The 19,233-nt window shown below is 32.4% G+C and overlaps 1 protein-coding gene across 1 annotated transcript; it reads left to right on the top strand.

Annotated features, from left to right (window-relative positions):
* Positions 1-3,747: 3,747 nt before the first annotated feature.
* On the top strand, positions 3,748-14,672 carry LOC106460694 (solute carrier family 10 member 6-like; the record flags this gene model as incomplete). The annotated part of the gene is made up of 5 exons (XM_013920427.2): positions 3,748-3,953; positions 7,247-7,451; positions 8,622-8,882; positions 11,410-11,566; positions 13,726-14,672. Coding segments are annotated over 5 exons (936 nt in total), but the record flags the coding sequence as incomplete, so codon positions are not given.
* Positions 14,673-19,233: the final 4,561 nt, after the last annotated feature.

Raw genomic sequence — 19,233 nt, 5'->3', positions numbered from 1 at the left:
AAAAACGAGATTACAGGCGGAATAATAAAAGTTTTAAATTCTTTATTTTTAAAGTATTGATTCCAATTATCTCCGAAGTTATTGAGAATCTTAGATACACTTAAGATATTAGAACATAGTTAATAATATTATTTTATTAGTATGTAATATGATATTGTTGGTACTGTGACGTGGATGTTTATTGTATTGGTTTTCTCTTTCAATATTGTTTTATTGTATTCTGATTCATAAACTATTGTAATATACTCTATATTGTTAAGTGACAATACGTCGGCCTAGTGTTCCTGTAAATTACGCCATGTTTTTTTTGTATTTTTTATATATGTGTTCGAATCATTTATTATTTATGAGCTGTAATGCAAGCAACCCCATACCTATAAAAAAACCAACACAATGGCAATAACTCAACATTTAATACCAGTTTTTAAAAAGTATATTTTAGTAAACAATATATGTATTCTCTAATGAATGCTGCATGAATTAAGAAAGTAAAACTAAAACTTAAAAAAAAAAATCCCTGAAGAATTATTAGTAGAAGTAAAACTCTTCAACCCACCCTAAGCTAAAATGATATAACAAATAGACAGTGAAAGGACGGGATAGCCTTTTAACCAGCCCTGAGTGTCACAGAATGTTTAATTATGGTCATCTTAAACAACAAAAAGATTATTAATATAATTTGTTTACTTCACTGTGTTTTCAATTAAGCTTACAATAACTCTGAACATAATTTATCACTAGGCAGTTTCTCTTGATACAAGAATTATATTAATTTTCTTAACACACACACACGAAAACATCTATTTTTACGTGTCATTTACGTTCATAAATGACATTAGCTGATTAAATGTATTTCTTTAAGTTCATTCGTTATGTTATATAATTTTGTGGAATGTAGTGTACAATAATTTATGTTTTCTGTTGTTAATTATTTCTAATGGCAATATCAGAGGCTATTGATAGTTTAACAGTTGATTAAAATATTTAAAACATAGCTAGATGTTTCTGCTATATTAGCAAAGTTTTTCAACGAAAAAGCATTACTAAAAATATTAGACCGGAAAACGAACTTGTAAATTCGCTAGGCAATCATTTACATAAAATGTTTTTATCCCATATACTATTAACCAGTTGCTACACTGCATACGAGTTTTAACTTGGCATTAATACTTCCACAATTATAGGTATAACTTAAATTGGTGAATATATTGTGAGAAAGTAAATACTTGTAATCCGAGTAAGGAGATTAAATTCGAACACATAATTGCATAAGGTATAAGAACTGTTTTAAAACATGATTTTACAGAATTTGAAACGGTATCATTTCTGTTATGAAGAAATAACGAGATTTTTCTTCAAAGAGGCGAATATAATCTGATGATCTGAAATAGATAAATATTCACTGAAAGACCGCCGTGCTAGCCATTATAATGTGTTCCCTGTAATCAGTAATCAGCACCGAGGACGTGTCCCGTCAACATTTCTTGCACATTCCTGAAAGGTCGTAGATTAAAGAGAAATATTACTGTGATTGTGCAGATTTTGTTAATAGAGCCACGTAATGTATAAACATGTGGAATCGTATATGTTTACATAAGTTTTACGGTGATTACATTACACTAACGAACCTGAGCTTCATTTATCCAGCTTTATTTGAAAGAACATTGAGTTACGTTCTAGCAATTGATCAAAGCATTACAGGCTAATACTATGCTGTTGAATTCATAATCTTACCTAAAAACAACTTTCATGTTCCATTGAAACATTTCATCATGAAATTCGTCGATTTGCTGAAATGTTCTGAAGATATACTTCTGTTATGTGAGTTAGAACAGAGTTGAAATCATGTAGATTACGAACAGTATGAATAGTTAGAATGATATGTCAATAATGTGATTATTGTCATTTTGTCATTAGTACTAAGATACGTTTTCAATTATCATTAGGTGTTAGCGAATGAACTTTGGGCAACACAGTTGAATAATATATATGTTATTCGTTTATCAAAGCATTGGTATGCTTATATAATCTTCTTCTTTAATAGCTTATATAACATGTACCAGTAAAAATGCTCATTTGATGCACTACAAATGCTATTATCGAACAACAACCCTAAATATAACCTGTCTGGTCAAAACCATGAAACAAATCACAACTAAGCTAACGACAAAGCGTAATACCGAGCCTCTAGGCTTTTCTTGATAACACGTGTGTTAACAAAGGTACACAAATAAAAAAACAAACCTTTCAGAACACTGTTTCACGTCTAGGAAATTTGTTACATAGAGGCTTATAAAGTAAAGCAGGAAAGGCCAGAGGGCTTACAACAATAACATATACACAACCTGACTTACTGTTATGATAACTTCTGTTGATTAGATACAAGTGTTTTTATATTTTTGTACAAACCAATAATAGTGGAAACACATTGTATTATGTACCTTAGTTATAGGAAGTTAAAAATATAATGTTTTTAGTGTTTTTGGTTTTGAAAATAAAAATATTATGGTATTCTCGAAATGAAACAAGTCAAACAGTAAATATTTAGGACTAGTGGGAATTTATTTTTTATAAAAAAACTAAAATAAAGATTTAACCAAGCCTCTAATCAGGTCAATAACTATTGTCCATGATGTTCTCTACAACACAAGTATTTCTGTGTACAATTATAAACCTTGTCTTAATAAAATTAATTAAAGCTAGTTGCGTCTTATGTTTCTACAGTTGAGTTTGTCGTGTTTTGTAAGTTACATATTTTGACAAATAATACAGGGTTTACATTTTCTGATTGACTGAAAGCAGAGCTCAAAGTTGGAACAGATATACCTCAAAAGCATATAATATAGTAAATATGTTCCAGTATGCAACCAAAAATTTTAATTTCAGAGCGTGAATGCGTATTTTATAGTTAATGGTATTTTCATATTTTTTTCTATAGTCTTCAACATTTTTTTTACAGTTATTGTCCATGCAATTCCAATAAACTCGTAGTTAATTTTTTTATCACAGACACTATATTAACGAAACAGAAACCTATTAATACTTGAATAAGACATGTTGACTTCAGACAATCAGGATGAACTGTTCATAATATAATTGTTAACTTAGTATTAAATCAAAATGATTTGTTCATTACCCAATAAGATTGAGTTGTTCATGATATAGTAAGTTATCCAATGCTCACTGACAGTTCTTGCTAGTTAAACCTGAGGGTGAATTAAACAAAAATTCATTTCGAGTTTCTTCATCGAATAACTGTTAGACGACTTATCTTCATCAAACACCATTCCAGTAGTGTAAGAACGAATATGAAACTTGAAGTAACAAAGTATCGTTTTCGTCCCTGACGTCTAAAGCTGACAGTGAATTAGAATCTGATTGTAGTAATCTTATTGTAGGTTGTTCTTTTTTGTTTTTTACCGGAGGTTTCGAACACATACACTTAGTCATAAAGCTATAATTCCAAAACTCTTAACTATTGGTTTCAAGAGGCTGTATTTTAAAATGGGTGTTAGTTGATGAGAGTTATCAAAATAGAATAGCAAAATAAACCCATTATTTTTTTTCTTTATTATTCATCAGTTGTCATTAAATTTAAAACAAGATATTGATGACTATATATTTACCAAAAACTTCCCTCAGCTAAATATATATATATACATAACAAGGTACATTGGTAAACTTTTTATAGTATTTTTTTTATAATAAAAACTGTTTTTGATATACAACAACGTTCATTCATTATAGATCTGGGGTCATCTGAAAAAACCCGTAGGCTTGGTTATTGGTATGGCGAGCCAGTTTTTTCTTATTCCTCTTCTCGCGTTTTCTTTGATCAAGATCTGTGGTCTAAATTCTCTTTATGCCACAGGGATGATGATTCTGTCTTGTTGTCCTGGAGGAAGTACGTCTAACGTGATTACTTATTTCTGTGATGGAGATGTTTCTTTAAGGTAAGCATACAATAGATTTATGTATTCTACCAGTTAACCGAGCATGTCAGTACTACGGTGGATAAAATAAAAATAAAACTTTCAAATTGCAATTCTTCTGCAGCATGACTGTCGTTTTCCCACCTCTGTTTTTGTTTATAGAATAAACATTATGATTTTTTCATTGTAAAGCAACCTCTGTAGAACATTAACTATGATGATTTATTTACGATGTAAGATATCTCTAAGATCTGAAAGAAGCACTAATGTTTGAAGTTGGTTTCATATAAGTATACAAGACATCGGCAAAAGAAGTTATAAAGCAGCAAAGAAATTAGCTATTAGGGTGGCTCATTACTTTTTTTTTTATATAAAACAAAACATATTATTCAGTTAATTACTTATTCACTGTATTATTCATGAGAGAAACAAAGAATCTGTAGCCTGTGCATTAGGCGTAACGTTAGAGGTTTCCTCTTTGTTTTACAACATACCCTTATGTGCTCGGATGTGAGTTCAATGTTCTGAAATGAACCCTCTATCTTACTATGTTGACTGTAACTTAACCTATTTAGGCATAAAATTGGATTTAAAATGAATGTTTTAAATCCTTCACTGTTCTAAGAAAGAAAAAGAAACTGTTGTTGTCCACCTTATAATTTTTAGATGAAAGTTTTGAATTTTTCAGAAAAAGTGAAACTTTAAACTGAGAAGGATTGAAAATCATGCCCCTAATTATAAAGTAATGCTAGTAATAAGGACCTATGATAATACGCTCTGTTGTTGTTTTCATGCTCAGCCTTTTTTTTCAATTATGCAAGTTTAGTCCGTGAAGAAGTTGTTGTGCCAATCGTTAACGTTTTTTAATAAAGTTAAATATTTAAGTTGTTACATAGTAGGAAAGGATAAATATAGCAAGTTCGTTGATCTTTCATAGCACTGATTTTTGTAATAAACGAGCAGCGACCTCAATCTGATTAACATAGTTAAGAATATTATGCTTTCCCTTCATGTTCCTGATGAAACTAACAAAATAAATAAAATTACATTTTATATACAAGATATAGCAGACTTATTTAATTGTTTGTTTGTTTTTAGCATAGCTGTCCTTAATTTTGAACTTATAGCGGAATACGTTTTTGTGACAAGACATGAACTGTGTTGTGACGATTTTAAACTACTCCTCAAAAGATTAAGGAAGTTACCTGGCAACGGTTGGTTGTTCCGTACAATGATACACAATGAACTATTTGTGCTCTGCTCACCATAGGTAAACCTACAGAATTAACGCTGAGCCATTGGAGGGGGAAGGGTAGCTTACCTGACAAATTAAAAACTAAAAAACTGTTATGTCATTACTATCATGACTATAAACAATGTGTTACGCTTTTATAGAAGGAAGAACGTGATGTTAATGTAAAAAAAAAGTACAAGACTTCCAAAATATATATTGTTATTACGTTTGTGAAATAACTATGACATCAGTTGCTGCCTAGATTAACATGTTGAAACTAACTCAAATTATGTTTATGTTTCGCCCAGCATTGTATTCTCTGTTCCACCTTAAGAGTTAATAAAGATAATTTTACAAGATAGAAACATAATTAGATAAGGTGTTCCTATATTGTGAGATCACTGCTCCAAAAACTGACTCAGAAAAGTATATGTAAATGTTATTTCTTTTCTTGTGCGAAACATTTCATAAATCATGCTAACAATTTTATATTCACATCTTACACGAATGTTTAAAAACCCTATAACCCCGAGCACTTTAGAATGATGGACGTTTCTTCTTTAAGGGCAAACTGTGAATGGTGGTGTGATCAAATGAGTGATATATATAAAGAGAGTTTAGTGACGTCATGAAAGTCATCCGGTTTTCCAGGAAATGTTTAGTCTATTTTTATTTTAGAAATGGGTAAATATATGTATATTTAAAACATACTTAAGTGTTTAAGTAAAATAAAGGTGACACCTGAAGACTGATTGAAAAATATGAATGTTTGATGTCATTCATTAGCTTGTTAAGTTTAGACTAGAATAAGAATTAATCTGAAAATTAAGTTATTAAAGACGGCGTCTGGGAAAAAACACACATTAATGTTATTCGTGGGCAGTCACTAATGAGAGCACAATTAACTATGAGCCATCCTGTTTAAAATTGTATCCAATTTCGACGTTATGCAAACTATGTTTTAGAAATTCATTTGTAAGTTCTCTATTTCTAGAAACCTTAACAATGGAAGGTCTGGGAGTCAGTAATCCTGGAAATTCTACCTCTAAAGGGCCTAAGAGTCAGTACTCCTAGAAATCATACCTCTGGTGGGCGATTATAAAACTATAGATTATGGTTTTTAATAAGCCATCTTACCATAAACCATCTAGTGTATGAGAAAGACGTTTTCCCAACTTCTGTTTCAACGCTCTCCGATGGCTCAGTAGTAAGTCTGAGGGCTTATAACAATGTATCGAGACCCACGGTGGCACGGGCGTCCGCAGGGGGCAAGTTCTTGCCCCCTGGAAAGTGAGAAACATAATTCTTTCTTTATTCAATTCTCAAGTTCACACTACTTTGCGACCCCCTGGAAAACTTTGCGCCTCCCTGGAAAAATTCCTGCAGACACCCATGCATGGTGGAGAAAACACAGATAGTCCCTTCTGTAGCTTTGCGCCTAACAACAAACAAACAAAACCCGTATCAATAGTCTGATCCCACAGAAATCAATTGACGATTTGACCAGTATGTCTTCATACGGAATAGCATGAATACACATTTCATTCTTCAGCTGTTTGAATTATGTGACGGTATATTGGGGAAGCAGCTTGTGTAAATGTGAGTTGTGTCGCTTCTTCAGATGAAGATCCTTCTTGATTATACTGTATAATTTTGTCCAGGACATGTGGACGGATTTTGTCACAGACTATTGTGTTCGCGAATACTCTTCTGTTACAAGAAATGGCTGAGGTTTTCTGATTTTCCAGCTAGATTTGGCATTGAGGTTTACTTTACGTTATTGTCATATAGATTATAATAAGAAACTTGTTGTAGAATACATTCTATACCATGAACAGTTCAGAAGTGTGATTTCGAGCTTTATCAGCTCTCATCAGCCCAGTTAATCGAATATAGAGAATATTGTGTAATGGATATTTATATGCTTTTAGATGTGGAAGAAAGTTGTATGTTTTACCAAAATGTACAACAAACTGCCTTCTTGTTTTTACAAGCACAAACATTGATGTTGCATGCAAAACGTAGCAAAGTTATTAACTTGAAATTATTTGTTACTAATATTAATTTTCTTTTCTTTCAGTGTTGCTATGACGACTTGGTCAACGATCATTGCCCTTGGAATGATGCCATTTAACTTGTGGGTTTATGGACACGGAATAGATACAGGGGAAGTTTCTGTTCCTTATTGGAAGTTGGCGCTGTCTTTGGTAATGATTACCTTGCCTCTTGCTATTGGAATGATAGTTAAGGCGAAGTTACCAAAAGTGGCTCCGTATTTCACAAAGGTAAAGATCTTTAGGCCAATAATTGCATATGGCCTGCTATATATACACACTTAGAAGTTTTTCGTGTATTTATTTATGTGGACGAATAAAAAAATAAAGGCCTATCGGTAGTTTTATTAACAAATTAAATACTTTTAGAATATCTATACCTCAACGTACCAAATAATTTCAGCTTAAATTATAAAAAATATAAAACCCCCAAAAAGTTGTTCCAAACAATATTAGTATTGAAATTTGGAGAGGTAAAGAAACGATTTTGTAAAAGTTTAAAAGTGGTATATATATATATATATATATTTATATATATAAACTACCACTCAGAGCTTTAAAGAATATAACGTGGAGATAAAAATTAAACATCCAAGCAATAACCGCAATGATTAAATCACGAAATTAAAACTAAATCTTTGAAACAACGTTAAATTTATTGGTTTAAAAAACTGAATTTGATTGAGGTTACTAAAATACCAGAAGTTTTTATTTCATTCATCAAATGTTTATATGCTTAGAGAAGAGTAATTTTGAGGCTAATGAAATAATATTATGTAAACTTACGTCCAATCCTAAACATTTCCTTTCCTCTAACATACATTTTATAAATAGGACAGCAGTTTGGGGGGGGTGTTTCCAGGCATGCCACCAGAGGGCGACACAATTAGGACACATTTAATGATCAGACAAATTATTTTTAACGCTGTTATATTTAATATGTTCGTAATAAGTTGTTTCAACACTAGAAATTTTTCGAACGTAGCTTTAATGCTACACATCACCGTTATTTTATCCACAAAGTTAAATTACTTTTTATGTGTTCTGAAATCATATTTTTAGAATAATCAGCCTATTGCAGAATGTCTACGAAACAGGTTATCTCGAACACATAATCTATGCTTAGAACTACCTAACTCTATGGTTCAATATATTTTAAACTTAAAAGTTTTCTCTAATAATGAGCAACAAATATATAATTTCGCTTGACCTTCATTTATTCTCTAAACTTTTTTCTTTATACTATTAAATCCTTTTGCACTGACGTTTTAAAATTACTGTGAGTTACTTCGTAATTGTTATAATGTCTTTCTCGAGTGTAAAGGTCTTTTATTTTATTAACTATAAAATTGTATATATCTTCATCTTGAAAACATTGTGTTTTCTTTTTTCTCCTGCTAGATAGGAAGCTACAGCGGATTTGCTGTCATTCTTGTCGTTCAGATAATGGAAGTCTTCATTTTTCCTGACATTTTTAAGAACGTGCCATTTACTCTTTATATAGCTGAAGTGATAATGCCAAGTGCGGGAATAATTCTTGGAATCGTTTTTGGATGGATATTTCACCAGCCGTGGCCTCTTTCTAGAACCATTGGGATTGAATCTGGATTTCAGAATGTCGGAACAGCCCTAACTGTGATTTCCCTATCATTCCCTTTTGAAGTGAGAGCCTATTCCTCTTGGGTCAGGTTTTTATTATAATTTCAGTGAAATACCTTATTTTGCTGATTTTCCTATTATTGTGAGATAGGGTAGAATAACGAAGATCTGCTGACTTTAGATGTTTAGGCATATTATGAACCTTTTACTATCTGACATAATTTCATCCAAATGCGTACATTTGAGAAATTTTATAATTCACTCTGTATTTAAGCGAAATCTTTTGATTTAAAACTTTTTGTGAAACCCATAAGGAAAACGACGGTTTTTTCGAAGATATCGAAATCCGGTTTCTAAAGTTGTAAGTCCGCAGACATACAGCTGAGCCACTGGGGGGGGGGGGGGGGGGGAGGAGGTATGTAGTCACGTATTCAATTATAAAACTATTTGTATTCATCCTATATGTACAGTACAACTTCTGTATTAACACATTTTACCTCAAACAAATAGTTTCAAAGATAGCATTTAATTGATCTTGATTTAACCTTAAAATCATGATATGTCATGTAATAATGACACCCCAAGATGATTAAACACCCTATATCAACAGATTTTCGATATTCCACACTTACTTTATAACAATAAGGAAAATCTGGTCAAAAGTGACTCACTCCCTATAACATTAGGTATTACAGTCTTCCTGAACGAAGTTTCTATAAACTCAACAACAGCTGTTATAAATATATATATATATAAAGATTTTACGTCTCAATATGTCGTACAAGAACGTAGTAGTAAACATTTCATTCAGTGCAAACAAAGCATTTAAAAAAATCTAATAATATTGTTTCTCTTCCACACTTTTCTTTACATAGCTGTGTTTGTAATTATATCTAAAATAAAAATTAAATGTGCGTCTTTCAAAATAATTACATAACATATTTGCATAGAATTAAATATTACTTATTTGTATGGAAGCATAAAAGAGACGAATAGCACGTTCATGTTAGCCAGGTGTGGTAAAGTAGTTATCCTGAAGGACTATGGGTCAAATGGCACAAGATTTGAGCCGTGATTCCGTTGAACACGCTTGGCACTTTCAGATGTGGGCACCTTAAAGAAGTAACAATACATCGTTTCATTCGGTTTAAAAAGTCAGACAAAGCCCTTATGGCGGCGGATGCTACTGGTTGGCTGCCGTTCAAGTTTAGAATTAAATTTCTTTCGAATTATGACAATTTTCTGGAAAATAATATTTAGGATTTTGTTATTTGAACACATTTGTGTAAAATAATATAATACGAGTTATGTTTTGTACTTAACAAATACATTTCATTTTACTATATTATCGTTAGAGGGCGTGATTTAAAGGTATGATATAACCTATATGTGTATATATTGGGTTAAATATTACAATGTTAGTTATTTATAAATCTATGAATTTAGGATATTGGTTAGAGCATATGTAGTCACACCGTTGATGTTGTTTGAAGTTAAGCACAAAGCTACACAATGGGCTATCTGTGCTCTGCCCACTGCAGGTATCGAAATCCGGTTTCTAGCGTTGTAAGTCCGCAGACATATAGCTGTGCCACTGGAGGGGGGGGGGAGAGGTATGTAGTCACGTATTCATTTATAAAACTATTTGTATTCATAAACAACATTAGAACAAGAAACATATACATCTTTATTATTTCTGAACGTCTCTATACAAAGGTCAGTAAGACTTCATTATGAATATTTATCGCAAGGCCACCCACACTGGTTTCTACATAACTTAGAATTCAGCTCACCCTACCTATAAAAAAAGGCATTTAAAAATTAATTTCTAATACTACAACAATTTGTATTTAACAAGGAATTTTGATTTTAAAATCAAACGTCTAAAATTCAGATTTTTCACATCAACAAAGATGCTAAAACTTTAATCGAAAACACAATTTCAAGACCTATAACCACGATCGAAGTGATGTCCCTGATACTTTCAATTTAAGCAAATATACCACTACCTGCTCCTTACTTTAAATTCCCGCTCTTTGTTATGCTCTTAATGTAAATATTAAATTGAATTTTACTCCTAGACAAAATCAGGCACTATTCTATCAAGTAAATTCAAAGACAATCATATTAGTAATGTTGTTTATAAATACAAATGCCAGGGCTGTAGAAACGAGCCACATAGGTGAAACAGGAAGAAAACTCAATACCAGCATTTAGAAGAAAAATCGTGCATCTTCTAATATTTTTTCAATATAAACTAAACTCTGGTCAGAATATTCCATCTCATTAATGTCACGTAATTCATAAGAAAAACAACAATTACAAACCTTATCTTACCACCACCAAACATGCTCGTCCTCTCAGCCGTTAGGGCATTAAAATGTGACAGTCAGTCTCACTAGTCATTAGTAAAGAATAGCCCAACAACTGGCGGTGGCTGTTTACGGCCACTTGTCTTTCCTTCCAATATACGTAATAGCCTTAGTAGTTTTGCCATAAAAAAACAAAACAAAGACTTATGTAGAGAATAAAACTAAAAAATCAGTCTTATTTCATGGAGGTGTGACTTGAGTTTTAAATTTCTCTGTAGGTTCAGAAAGAGATTCTCTTATTTCCTGCGTTATACGGTTTTTGCATGTTGTCTGTTGGATTTATCATGGTCCTAATATTCAAAACATACAAGAGATTATTCCGAAAGAAACCCAGTAGCGTCACTGACGAACCTTTGGATAAATCTCAACAATCAGGTAAGTTTATGGGAGAATCATAAATTATCACCAAGTGATTTTGTCGGATATGTTGAGTTAAAGATGTTTATTAATATCTTCGCAGCCTTCACTGTGAAAGTTGGTCCACCACACCTAAATTTGTAAATACATTTTATTGTTTTTTGTTATTTTTTTCTTTAAACTTGTCAAGCCCTTTTGGTAAAAAAAATCCAATAGCGGGAAAATGTATTTACAATACATTTTTTTAATGTCCCTATCTATAGATATTTTGTGTCTCATTTTAAACAACCATAAAATCATAAACGTTACCGCACAATACTGAAGTAAATAAATATCATACGATATGAAGCTATATATTGTTATCTCTATCACATTTCTCCTTGTGGGATGCTTTATCAGAAAAGTAATTAAAATCCATATTTTGACATACTAAACATGGTTTGATAAAGTAATCACAACAAGTTTATTATAAAATAAAATATAGTTATTAAGTTATCAGAAGTTTTAGAGAACAAATAAGAAAATACATAATATCCACTATGCTTACAAACAAGGGAACTTGAAATTCCATTAAAACCTGTGAGCACAAGTTACTTTAGGATATTTAATCATCATACGTCGATTCTAGACTGTCATTCTTAATTCTTTTAAGACAAACTGCTTCATATATAGCAGTGTAAACAATTGTTCTAAGCTATACTTAAGGTAGGCCCGGCATGGCCAGGTGGTTAGGGCGCAGGATGAGAATGGAGGAGGATTGGGTGCGGTGCTAGTAACTCCACCCCGTAAAAACCAACCTGCTACAAGTAACTGCAACAACAACTTTCCGTTGGTGAGGTGTTGTTACGGCCCTATGCTCCACTGGGAGTTTACAGGAATAAAAAAAAATACTTAAGGTAGTTTAATTTAAATATTTATTTACTTGTCATTACATCATGATGATGCAACATCTAGAAGCTTCATGCAGAAAGAAGAAATCGAATAATGATATAAATACGTCAGAGTGAGTTTGTTAATCGATCAGTGAATTATTATGTTAATGAGTATTTAGTTCATCTCGGTGTGGGTTAGTGAATAAACCAATGTGCTTGATCACGATTGATTAGCGAAGAAATTATGCAAACACGTTTTTTAGTAGGCTAAGCGTACGTACAATTTTTCTCGAAATTTGTGTTGAAACATTGTTTGTGAAGTTAGGCCTACAAGTGAACGTAGTCTGTAGCAAACATTATTGAAGAAATAAATTATTCGCTATCGTTACCTGGATTGGACTTCGCATTACGTTTGTCAAATAAACCATACAAATGGCGTCCAATTGTAGAACACGTTATAAAAGTTAAGTGAACATCATCGCACGAGTAAGAACCTTTTATGTTTTTAAAGGTAGGAGGTGTAGTAACACAAAGATAAATTAAAATCCCCCAAAATAACAAACGTTTGACCCAATTGTACAAATAGCCATTATTCTATAAGAACAATTCCATTTATAGAGCAGTTTTTCTGAACATTTCTATGTTATGAACAAAGTGTAGAGTATAATAAGAAAGTGTGTGAAAAAATAACTGTGACCAACTCTTACATAATACTTTTTATCAGCTTTAATTGACCTTCAGAATGCTATAATTTATTCCACACATCATAACATGGGACTATGTAACGTTTCAAAATCTCGATATATTTTTGCCATCGTTCAAATAAAGTAAACGACATTTGTTTATGAAAATGGAAACTTCTAAAAAAATCGAACAGGTGCAGCAGAAAGTGTTTTAACAATAAGTTAAATTAAGTGTGATATTTTGTCATCAAACCTAACATAGTCCTTACGGTAAGGTTGTGGAGATAAAATTCCATCTTGTCACTTCTTATAGCGTATACAAGCATCGAAGTTTAATGACTAATAAATTTATAATTTTTATTGCTGTTTTAGCCAACAATTACCAATATTTCCGTGAAGACGATAGTAATTAGACGTAAGTGATTGTATAGGCTACTTACCATGACAACGAAGCCTAATATATTTTCTTCATTAACCACAATAATGTTTATGATGACTACAACGCTGTGTACGGTTATATTTGAAATAATTGTATAATTTTCTATTTAATTTTCCAACAAGAAATTTATTATGTATCTGTGTTTGTTTTAGAAATATAGTTTATTTATTTTTTCTTCGGTAGAAGAAATCACAGAAATGAAGGATAACGATCTCAAAGGGGTGGATAATCCTGAATTCGTATGTGATCCTGAACTTCAAGATGATAAGACTTCGCCTGCTTCTCATTGATTTTTGTTTGTAACTAAACAGATGAAAATAGTATATGTATAATTATAGACACACAAACACACATATATATACACACATAGAGATTATGTACGTTATATTAAAATGATTTTGGAGCCTCACCACATCGATACAGTACGTGTCATCATGTCCGATCATGGTATCTGACCGGCAAGCATTTTGACAATATATATATATCTGCAGCATAGTTTCCGTTGGAAAAGGGTCTGTCGTAAGGTTGCCACGTCCAAAGCACACAACTGCTTCCCGTTGTTTTCAATAATCCATCCAGTGTACGAGGACGACGAATCTCGGCGTCTGTTTCAATTGTTCGATCGCACGGGAATTCATAAACGCTGCGTCGCGACTTGACCGCCATGTCTGTGTATAGAATAACAGGAGTACCCATTACATCCTCCAGCTGGTTGAGGTATGCAACGGTTGAACAGATAATGCGTGGAAGTAGCTTGAGTATACATTACACGTGCCGCTTTTCCGGACTGAAATCTTTATTGATTATGTTTCTCACCGCTGCCTGGGTCACGTAGACGGCTTTTGCCACTGACTAAAAAACGATAACTTTCGGTAGCATATCAAAATCTACGATGCCCAACCATGCCAAAATATAGTTGTTATACATTTCGTTCTATGGCGAACTTATATCGCTGTGGTTGTCCTGTGATTTGTGATTTACATATTCAAAATCATGTTAATATAACGTGCTTAGCTCTCTTTTACATCTTTTGCAAATATATCATTAAATCAGAGAAAATTAGCACTTTGACCTTTGATTTTTTTTTTTAAAGTATACTGGAATAGATTCAATTTTTTTAAGTACATTGGAATATATTCTGATTTTTAAAATACACTAGAATATATTTTGATTTTTTAAAATACATTGGAAAATTTTGAGTTTTATACTACATTGGAATATATTTAGATTTGTAAAATATATTGGAATAGATTTTGAGTTTCAAACTACATTGAAATTGTAGTTGTAGTTTAAATTATATTAGGCAGACGCGTAGAAATTTGAAATTTAGAATAAGAGAAAATGAAAATGCATTTGAGAAAATGAGTGATTCAGCTGCATGTGGCGATAGCTAACTCTTCACATTAAACTGACTGGGTCGATGTAAAATACTTAAACAGGTGATTTTGAACTTAAAAAATAAATTAAATATGAAATAGTCACTTTAATATGTTCAAAATTAAATCCTGATTTTGAATAGAGATTTAGGTTCAGGTGCATCGGAAGTAAATATTCGGAATTATATTTTTTAAATGGCGCCACTGTACAATATGCTAATTGTACACGTAAATTTACTCCATAACATTAAACAATCTGAAAAATCTTTCTTTGGCTTCTAAAAATGGTGGATCATGTTGTCCACCGAAATATGTAAAACGTATTTTCTAAAATTATACAAACGAAGGTATTGTACACATGGACCCGTTGTTGTTATGTTGTGAATAGAAAATATACACAAGTGATATCAGTCTGACGTATTTAAAACACAATAAAACTACAATTTCCTTTAAAAATAATTTCAAGAAATTTACAAGTAGCTGATAATAGGTAATACAAAATGTTTGTAGAATATACGTTAACAAAGTGAATTTGTTTAGAAACAAGTGTTTTTAATAAAAATAAAGAAAAAGCTTTAAAGTCCATATAATTACAAAACCTAATTGTATGTATAAATAATAAATATAATATTTTTTCACAGCCAGTATTAATGTTTAGTCATCATTCTAAGTCAATGAATATAGTTACTTATAGTTGATATTTTATAAATAATTCGCCATATCCTTAATGAAGAGAAATACCTGTTCTTAAGAATCTTGCATCTTAAGATAACATTAGGTAAACCTTACAATTGAATTTACTAAAACTACTATTAAAAATCTTAAACCTCTCTTCCAAAATGACCCCTCTCCCCCGGTAGCTGAGCAGTAAGTGGGCTTATAACGCTAAAAATTAGGCGCAGAGTATAGAAAGCTCATTGTATAGCTCTGTGCTTTACATTACAGTTAAGGTTTTTAAAAACCAATTTTCAGTACTTGATACCCAAGCAGGCTTGTTGTAAAATGCACAAAACTAATAATCCTGGCCATTTCATTATTCTGAACAAATAGCATAAGCATAGCCACCAAAAAAAAAATCTCTCTGATTATGTTGAAGACTGGGTCAAATGTGGAACAACAGTTGGCGTGCTGAACTTTGGATCTGCCAATTCAACGTTAAGGATCCGTTATCGCAAAAAATATCATGCACTACATTTTGAGGACGTGAAGCGTTATAAAGGTGACGGTTAAATCCCACTATTTGAATAGAATACCCCAAGAGTTACTAGAGATTGTCGTTGATTAGATACCTTCCCTCTAGTCTTCATAATTAGGGACGTCTTGCACAGAAAGTCCTTGAATAGCTTTATGCGAGTATCTGAAAACAAACAAATGTTGAGCACCACCTAAGACACTTAACATCCTCTTATTTTGCACATTTAATACATGAGACATTTTATTAATAGCATTGTGGAATAGATAACAAAGGTCAATTAACTTGTTTGCTTGTTCGCGAAAAGCTACTCAAGGGCAGAGGCATCCCTAGGGCCGAATTGACGGTTTCGTTGGCCCTAGACACTTATATATCGTTCTTCACATACGCGCTATACGTACTAAGCTACATCGGTGCGGTAAGTATGCGATATGAAAACGAACTTTCTGTTTGTCTGTGGATGCATCTCCTCCTAAAAGAATTTTAAAGTTTTGTGGTCCTCATAGCTTTGTTATGCTATATCTTCATCCAACCGCCCAACATCCACGCTAAAGAATTAATTGTCACACTTATAATGTATCGTACAACTTGAAGTACGGGTAATATTTTGTGGAATAGCACAGATTCGAATTTGGCTTGTCAGATCCGAAATCCATAACTCTACCATATTGGTGCTTTAAAAGAGTGATGGTCAAATCCCACTACTTGAGCTAACAAGAGTAACCCAAGAGTTTGCGGTGGGGGATGTTCTCTAGTTACCTTCCCTCTAGTCTATGATTTTAAAATTAGGGACTACTAGCGCAGATCACTCTCTGATAAAATTGTGCGAAATTTAACAAACAAACAAACAAACAATTCTACCATTTGGCTAACCCGCACTTTTTCGCTACCTCAAAACAATTGAAATGTCCTACTTCACTCAAACACATAAGTATATATTTATATTGTTTAACATTTGCTAACATTCTTCCTTACTTTGACGTATATTCCTTAGAAAAGAAGTATAGGAAACATTTCGTCAGTTCATTCACTCAAAGTATATGATGAATTTTTACCTTACAAATGGAGCGTATGGGGAGTCTCTGAACAAATCATTGTGGTACCTACGGTCAATACTAAAATGTTTTATAGGTTTACAGTTAATTACAGAAGAAGAAAAAAGAAGATTAGTTTGTTTGTTTTAAATTAAGCACATAGCTACACAATAAGCTATCTGTGATCTACCCACCACGGGTATCGAAACCCGATTTCTAGCGTTATAAGTCCAGAGATATACCGCTGTGCCATGGGGGGGGGGCAAAAAAAGAAGAAGATGCCTTGACGCAACCCTTATCATAGCTTCTGTCCCTTACATGCTTATACATTTGCTGGCTTAAGACTCTCAAGTGGAACTTTGTACACCAAATCCTTAGTTTAAAACCATATCATGTTATGATAAACACAGTTTGGTTTTCTTCAGATTAAATTATCTTTTATCACATTTGTGCCCTATATATTTAGTTTCTAAAAGTTACACAAGCTGTGATACAGTAGTTGTAAAGGATTTTACGCAACATGAAATACTTTTCTCTCAAGATAAGCAGGGATACAACCATGTGAGCCAAATCTTATCGTGTTTTTTAATAAATATGGCATGTCTTGCATTATTTTTAATAGGAGTTATGGTGAAAGTGATTTCATGTTTATTTAAATGACCAAGGAGTTTGTAAAACAGTCTAAAATGTGATTCAGTAGCATTTGAAATGCAGCAGCACGTTGTTTCTGTCTAACAAGGCAAAGAAGAATGTAAACATTGTGTGAGGCATGACAAAATTCACCCTTAAAGGCCTTCAATTGAAAGCAAAGAAACAACAAAAAGTTGTAATTAGACAGTAATATTCAATAGTTGTTAGTTGTATAGCTTATGTAACAGGTTTTCTTGTTGTTCTGGGGGTGACTCTTTCGACTACAAGTTGCGAAGAGTCATATTGTGTTGCATCACACAAATGTAACACCTGTAAACTCCTCGGTTGTCTTGAAATATAAAACTAACGTTAAAATTTTAGGGTTTAAGCCCATAACAGTCGATCAAGTAATTCTTATATGTTTGTCTCTGTATTACTTAGTTCATCCTTACCTACGTTTTCACCATCCTAAGACACAGAAGACATTAAAAAAAAAGGCTAGACACCACAAGAAAAACATGGAAGAAATGACTTACTGGATGCAACAGATTTTTGACGATTGAATAAAAGTCGGGCAATCGTGAAAGAAACTTGGCTAGTATTACTAGATGAGCAGCGAATATGTTTCTGAATATCTTGTGATTTGTATACTACATTACTGCAAGTGTTGCGGATCCAGTAGCACGAAAATGCAAAACGTAAAGATCCAAAACCTATGCTTGTTTAATCTGATTGAAGAATTCTCCAGACTGCTTGGTGCAAGTAAAACCTTGTAGCACCATTCAATACAGGTTTAAACATATGCAGCCAATTTTTGATTAACATAAGACTTAGCAAAAGAGGTTAAATAATGTAAAAGTTACCACTTTTATATATTAAGTATTAAATTTAAAAAATCTTATCATATCTATATGACAAACACTATTTTCTCGTAAGGATGCAAAATAGATAAAAGATGGTTTTGCCATTTATTTTCTAAATATCAAGTAAATATACTTATTACATATAGAGTATAGATTGTGTTATCACTTTCTGGCATTAGTGAAAAATACACGTAGGAATACGATAGAACACGCGCTAAGAAACACACATATTGAGAGTCAGTTGCATTATATAAGAACACGCTGTCCTTGGAGAAAGGAAAGAAGGAGAAGCAAGAAATGCTTACGGTTTCTTTTTAATACTTTTCAAGTCTATATGAAAAATTGTCGATTGTAACTTTTTTACAACGATAAAAAGTTTAATGTTCTAGGCCTGTTCTGAAATAAAGACTGAATAAGGGTAGCTAATCATAGTGACGAGATAATTACTTGAGATAGTTTATGATACGAATACATATGTATACTAACAAATGCTTCTAAAAAAGGAGAGAGAGATTGTTTGAATTTCGCGCAAAGCTACACGAAGGCTATCTGCGCTAGCCGTCCCTAATTTAGCAGTATAAGACTAGAGGGAAGGT

Source organism: Limulus polyphemus, unplaced genomic scaffold (genome assembly GCF_000517525.1).
Source record: "Limulus polyphemus unplaced genomic scaffold, Limulus_polyphemus-2.1.2 Scaffold817, whole genome shotgun sequence".
Classification (NCBI taxonomy): domain Eukaryota; kingdom Metazoa; phylum Arthropoda; class Merostomata; order Xiphosura; family Limulidae; genus Limulus; species Limulus polyphemus.
This window is presented reverse-complemented; position numbering and strand designations above follow the sequence as displayed.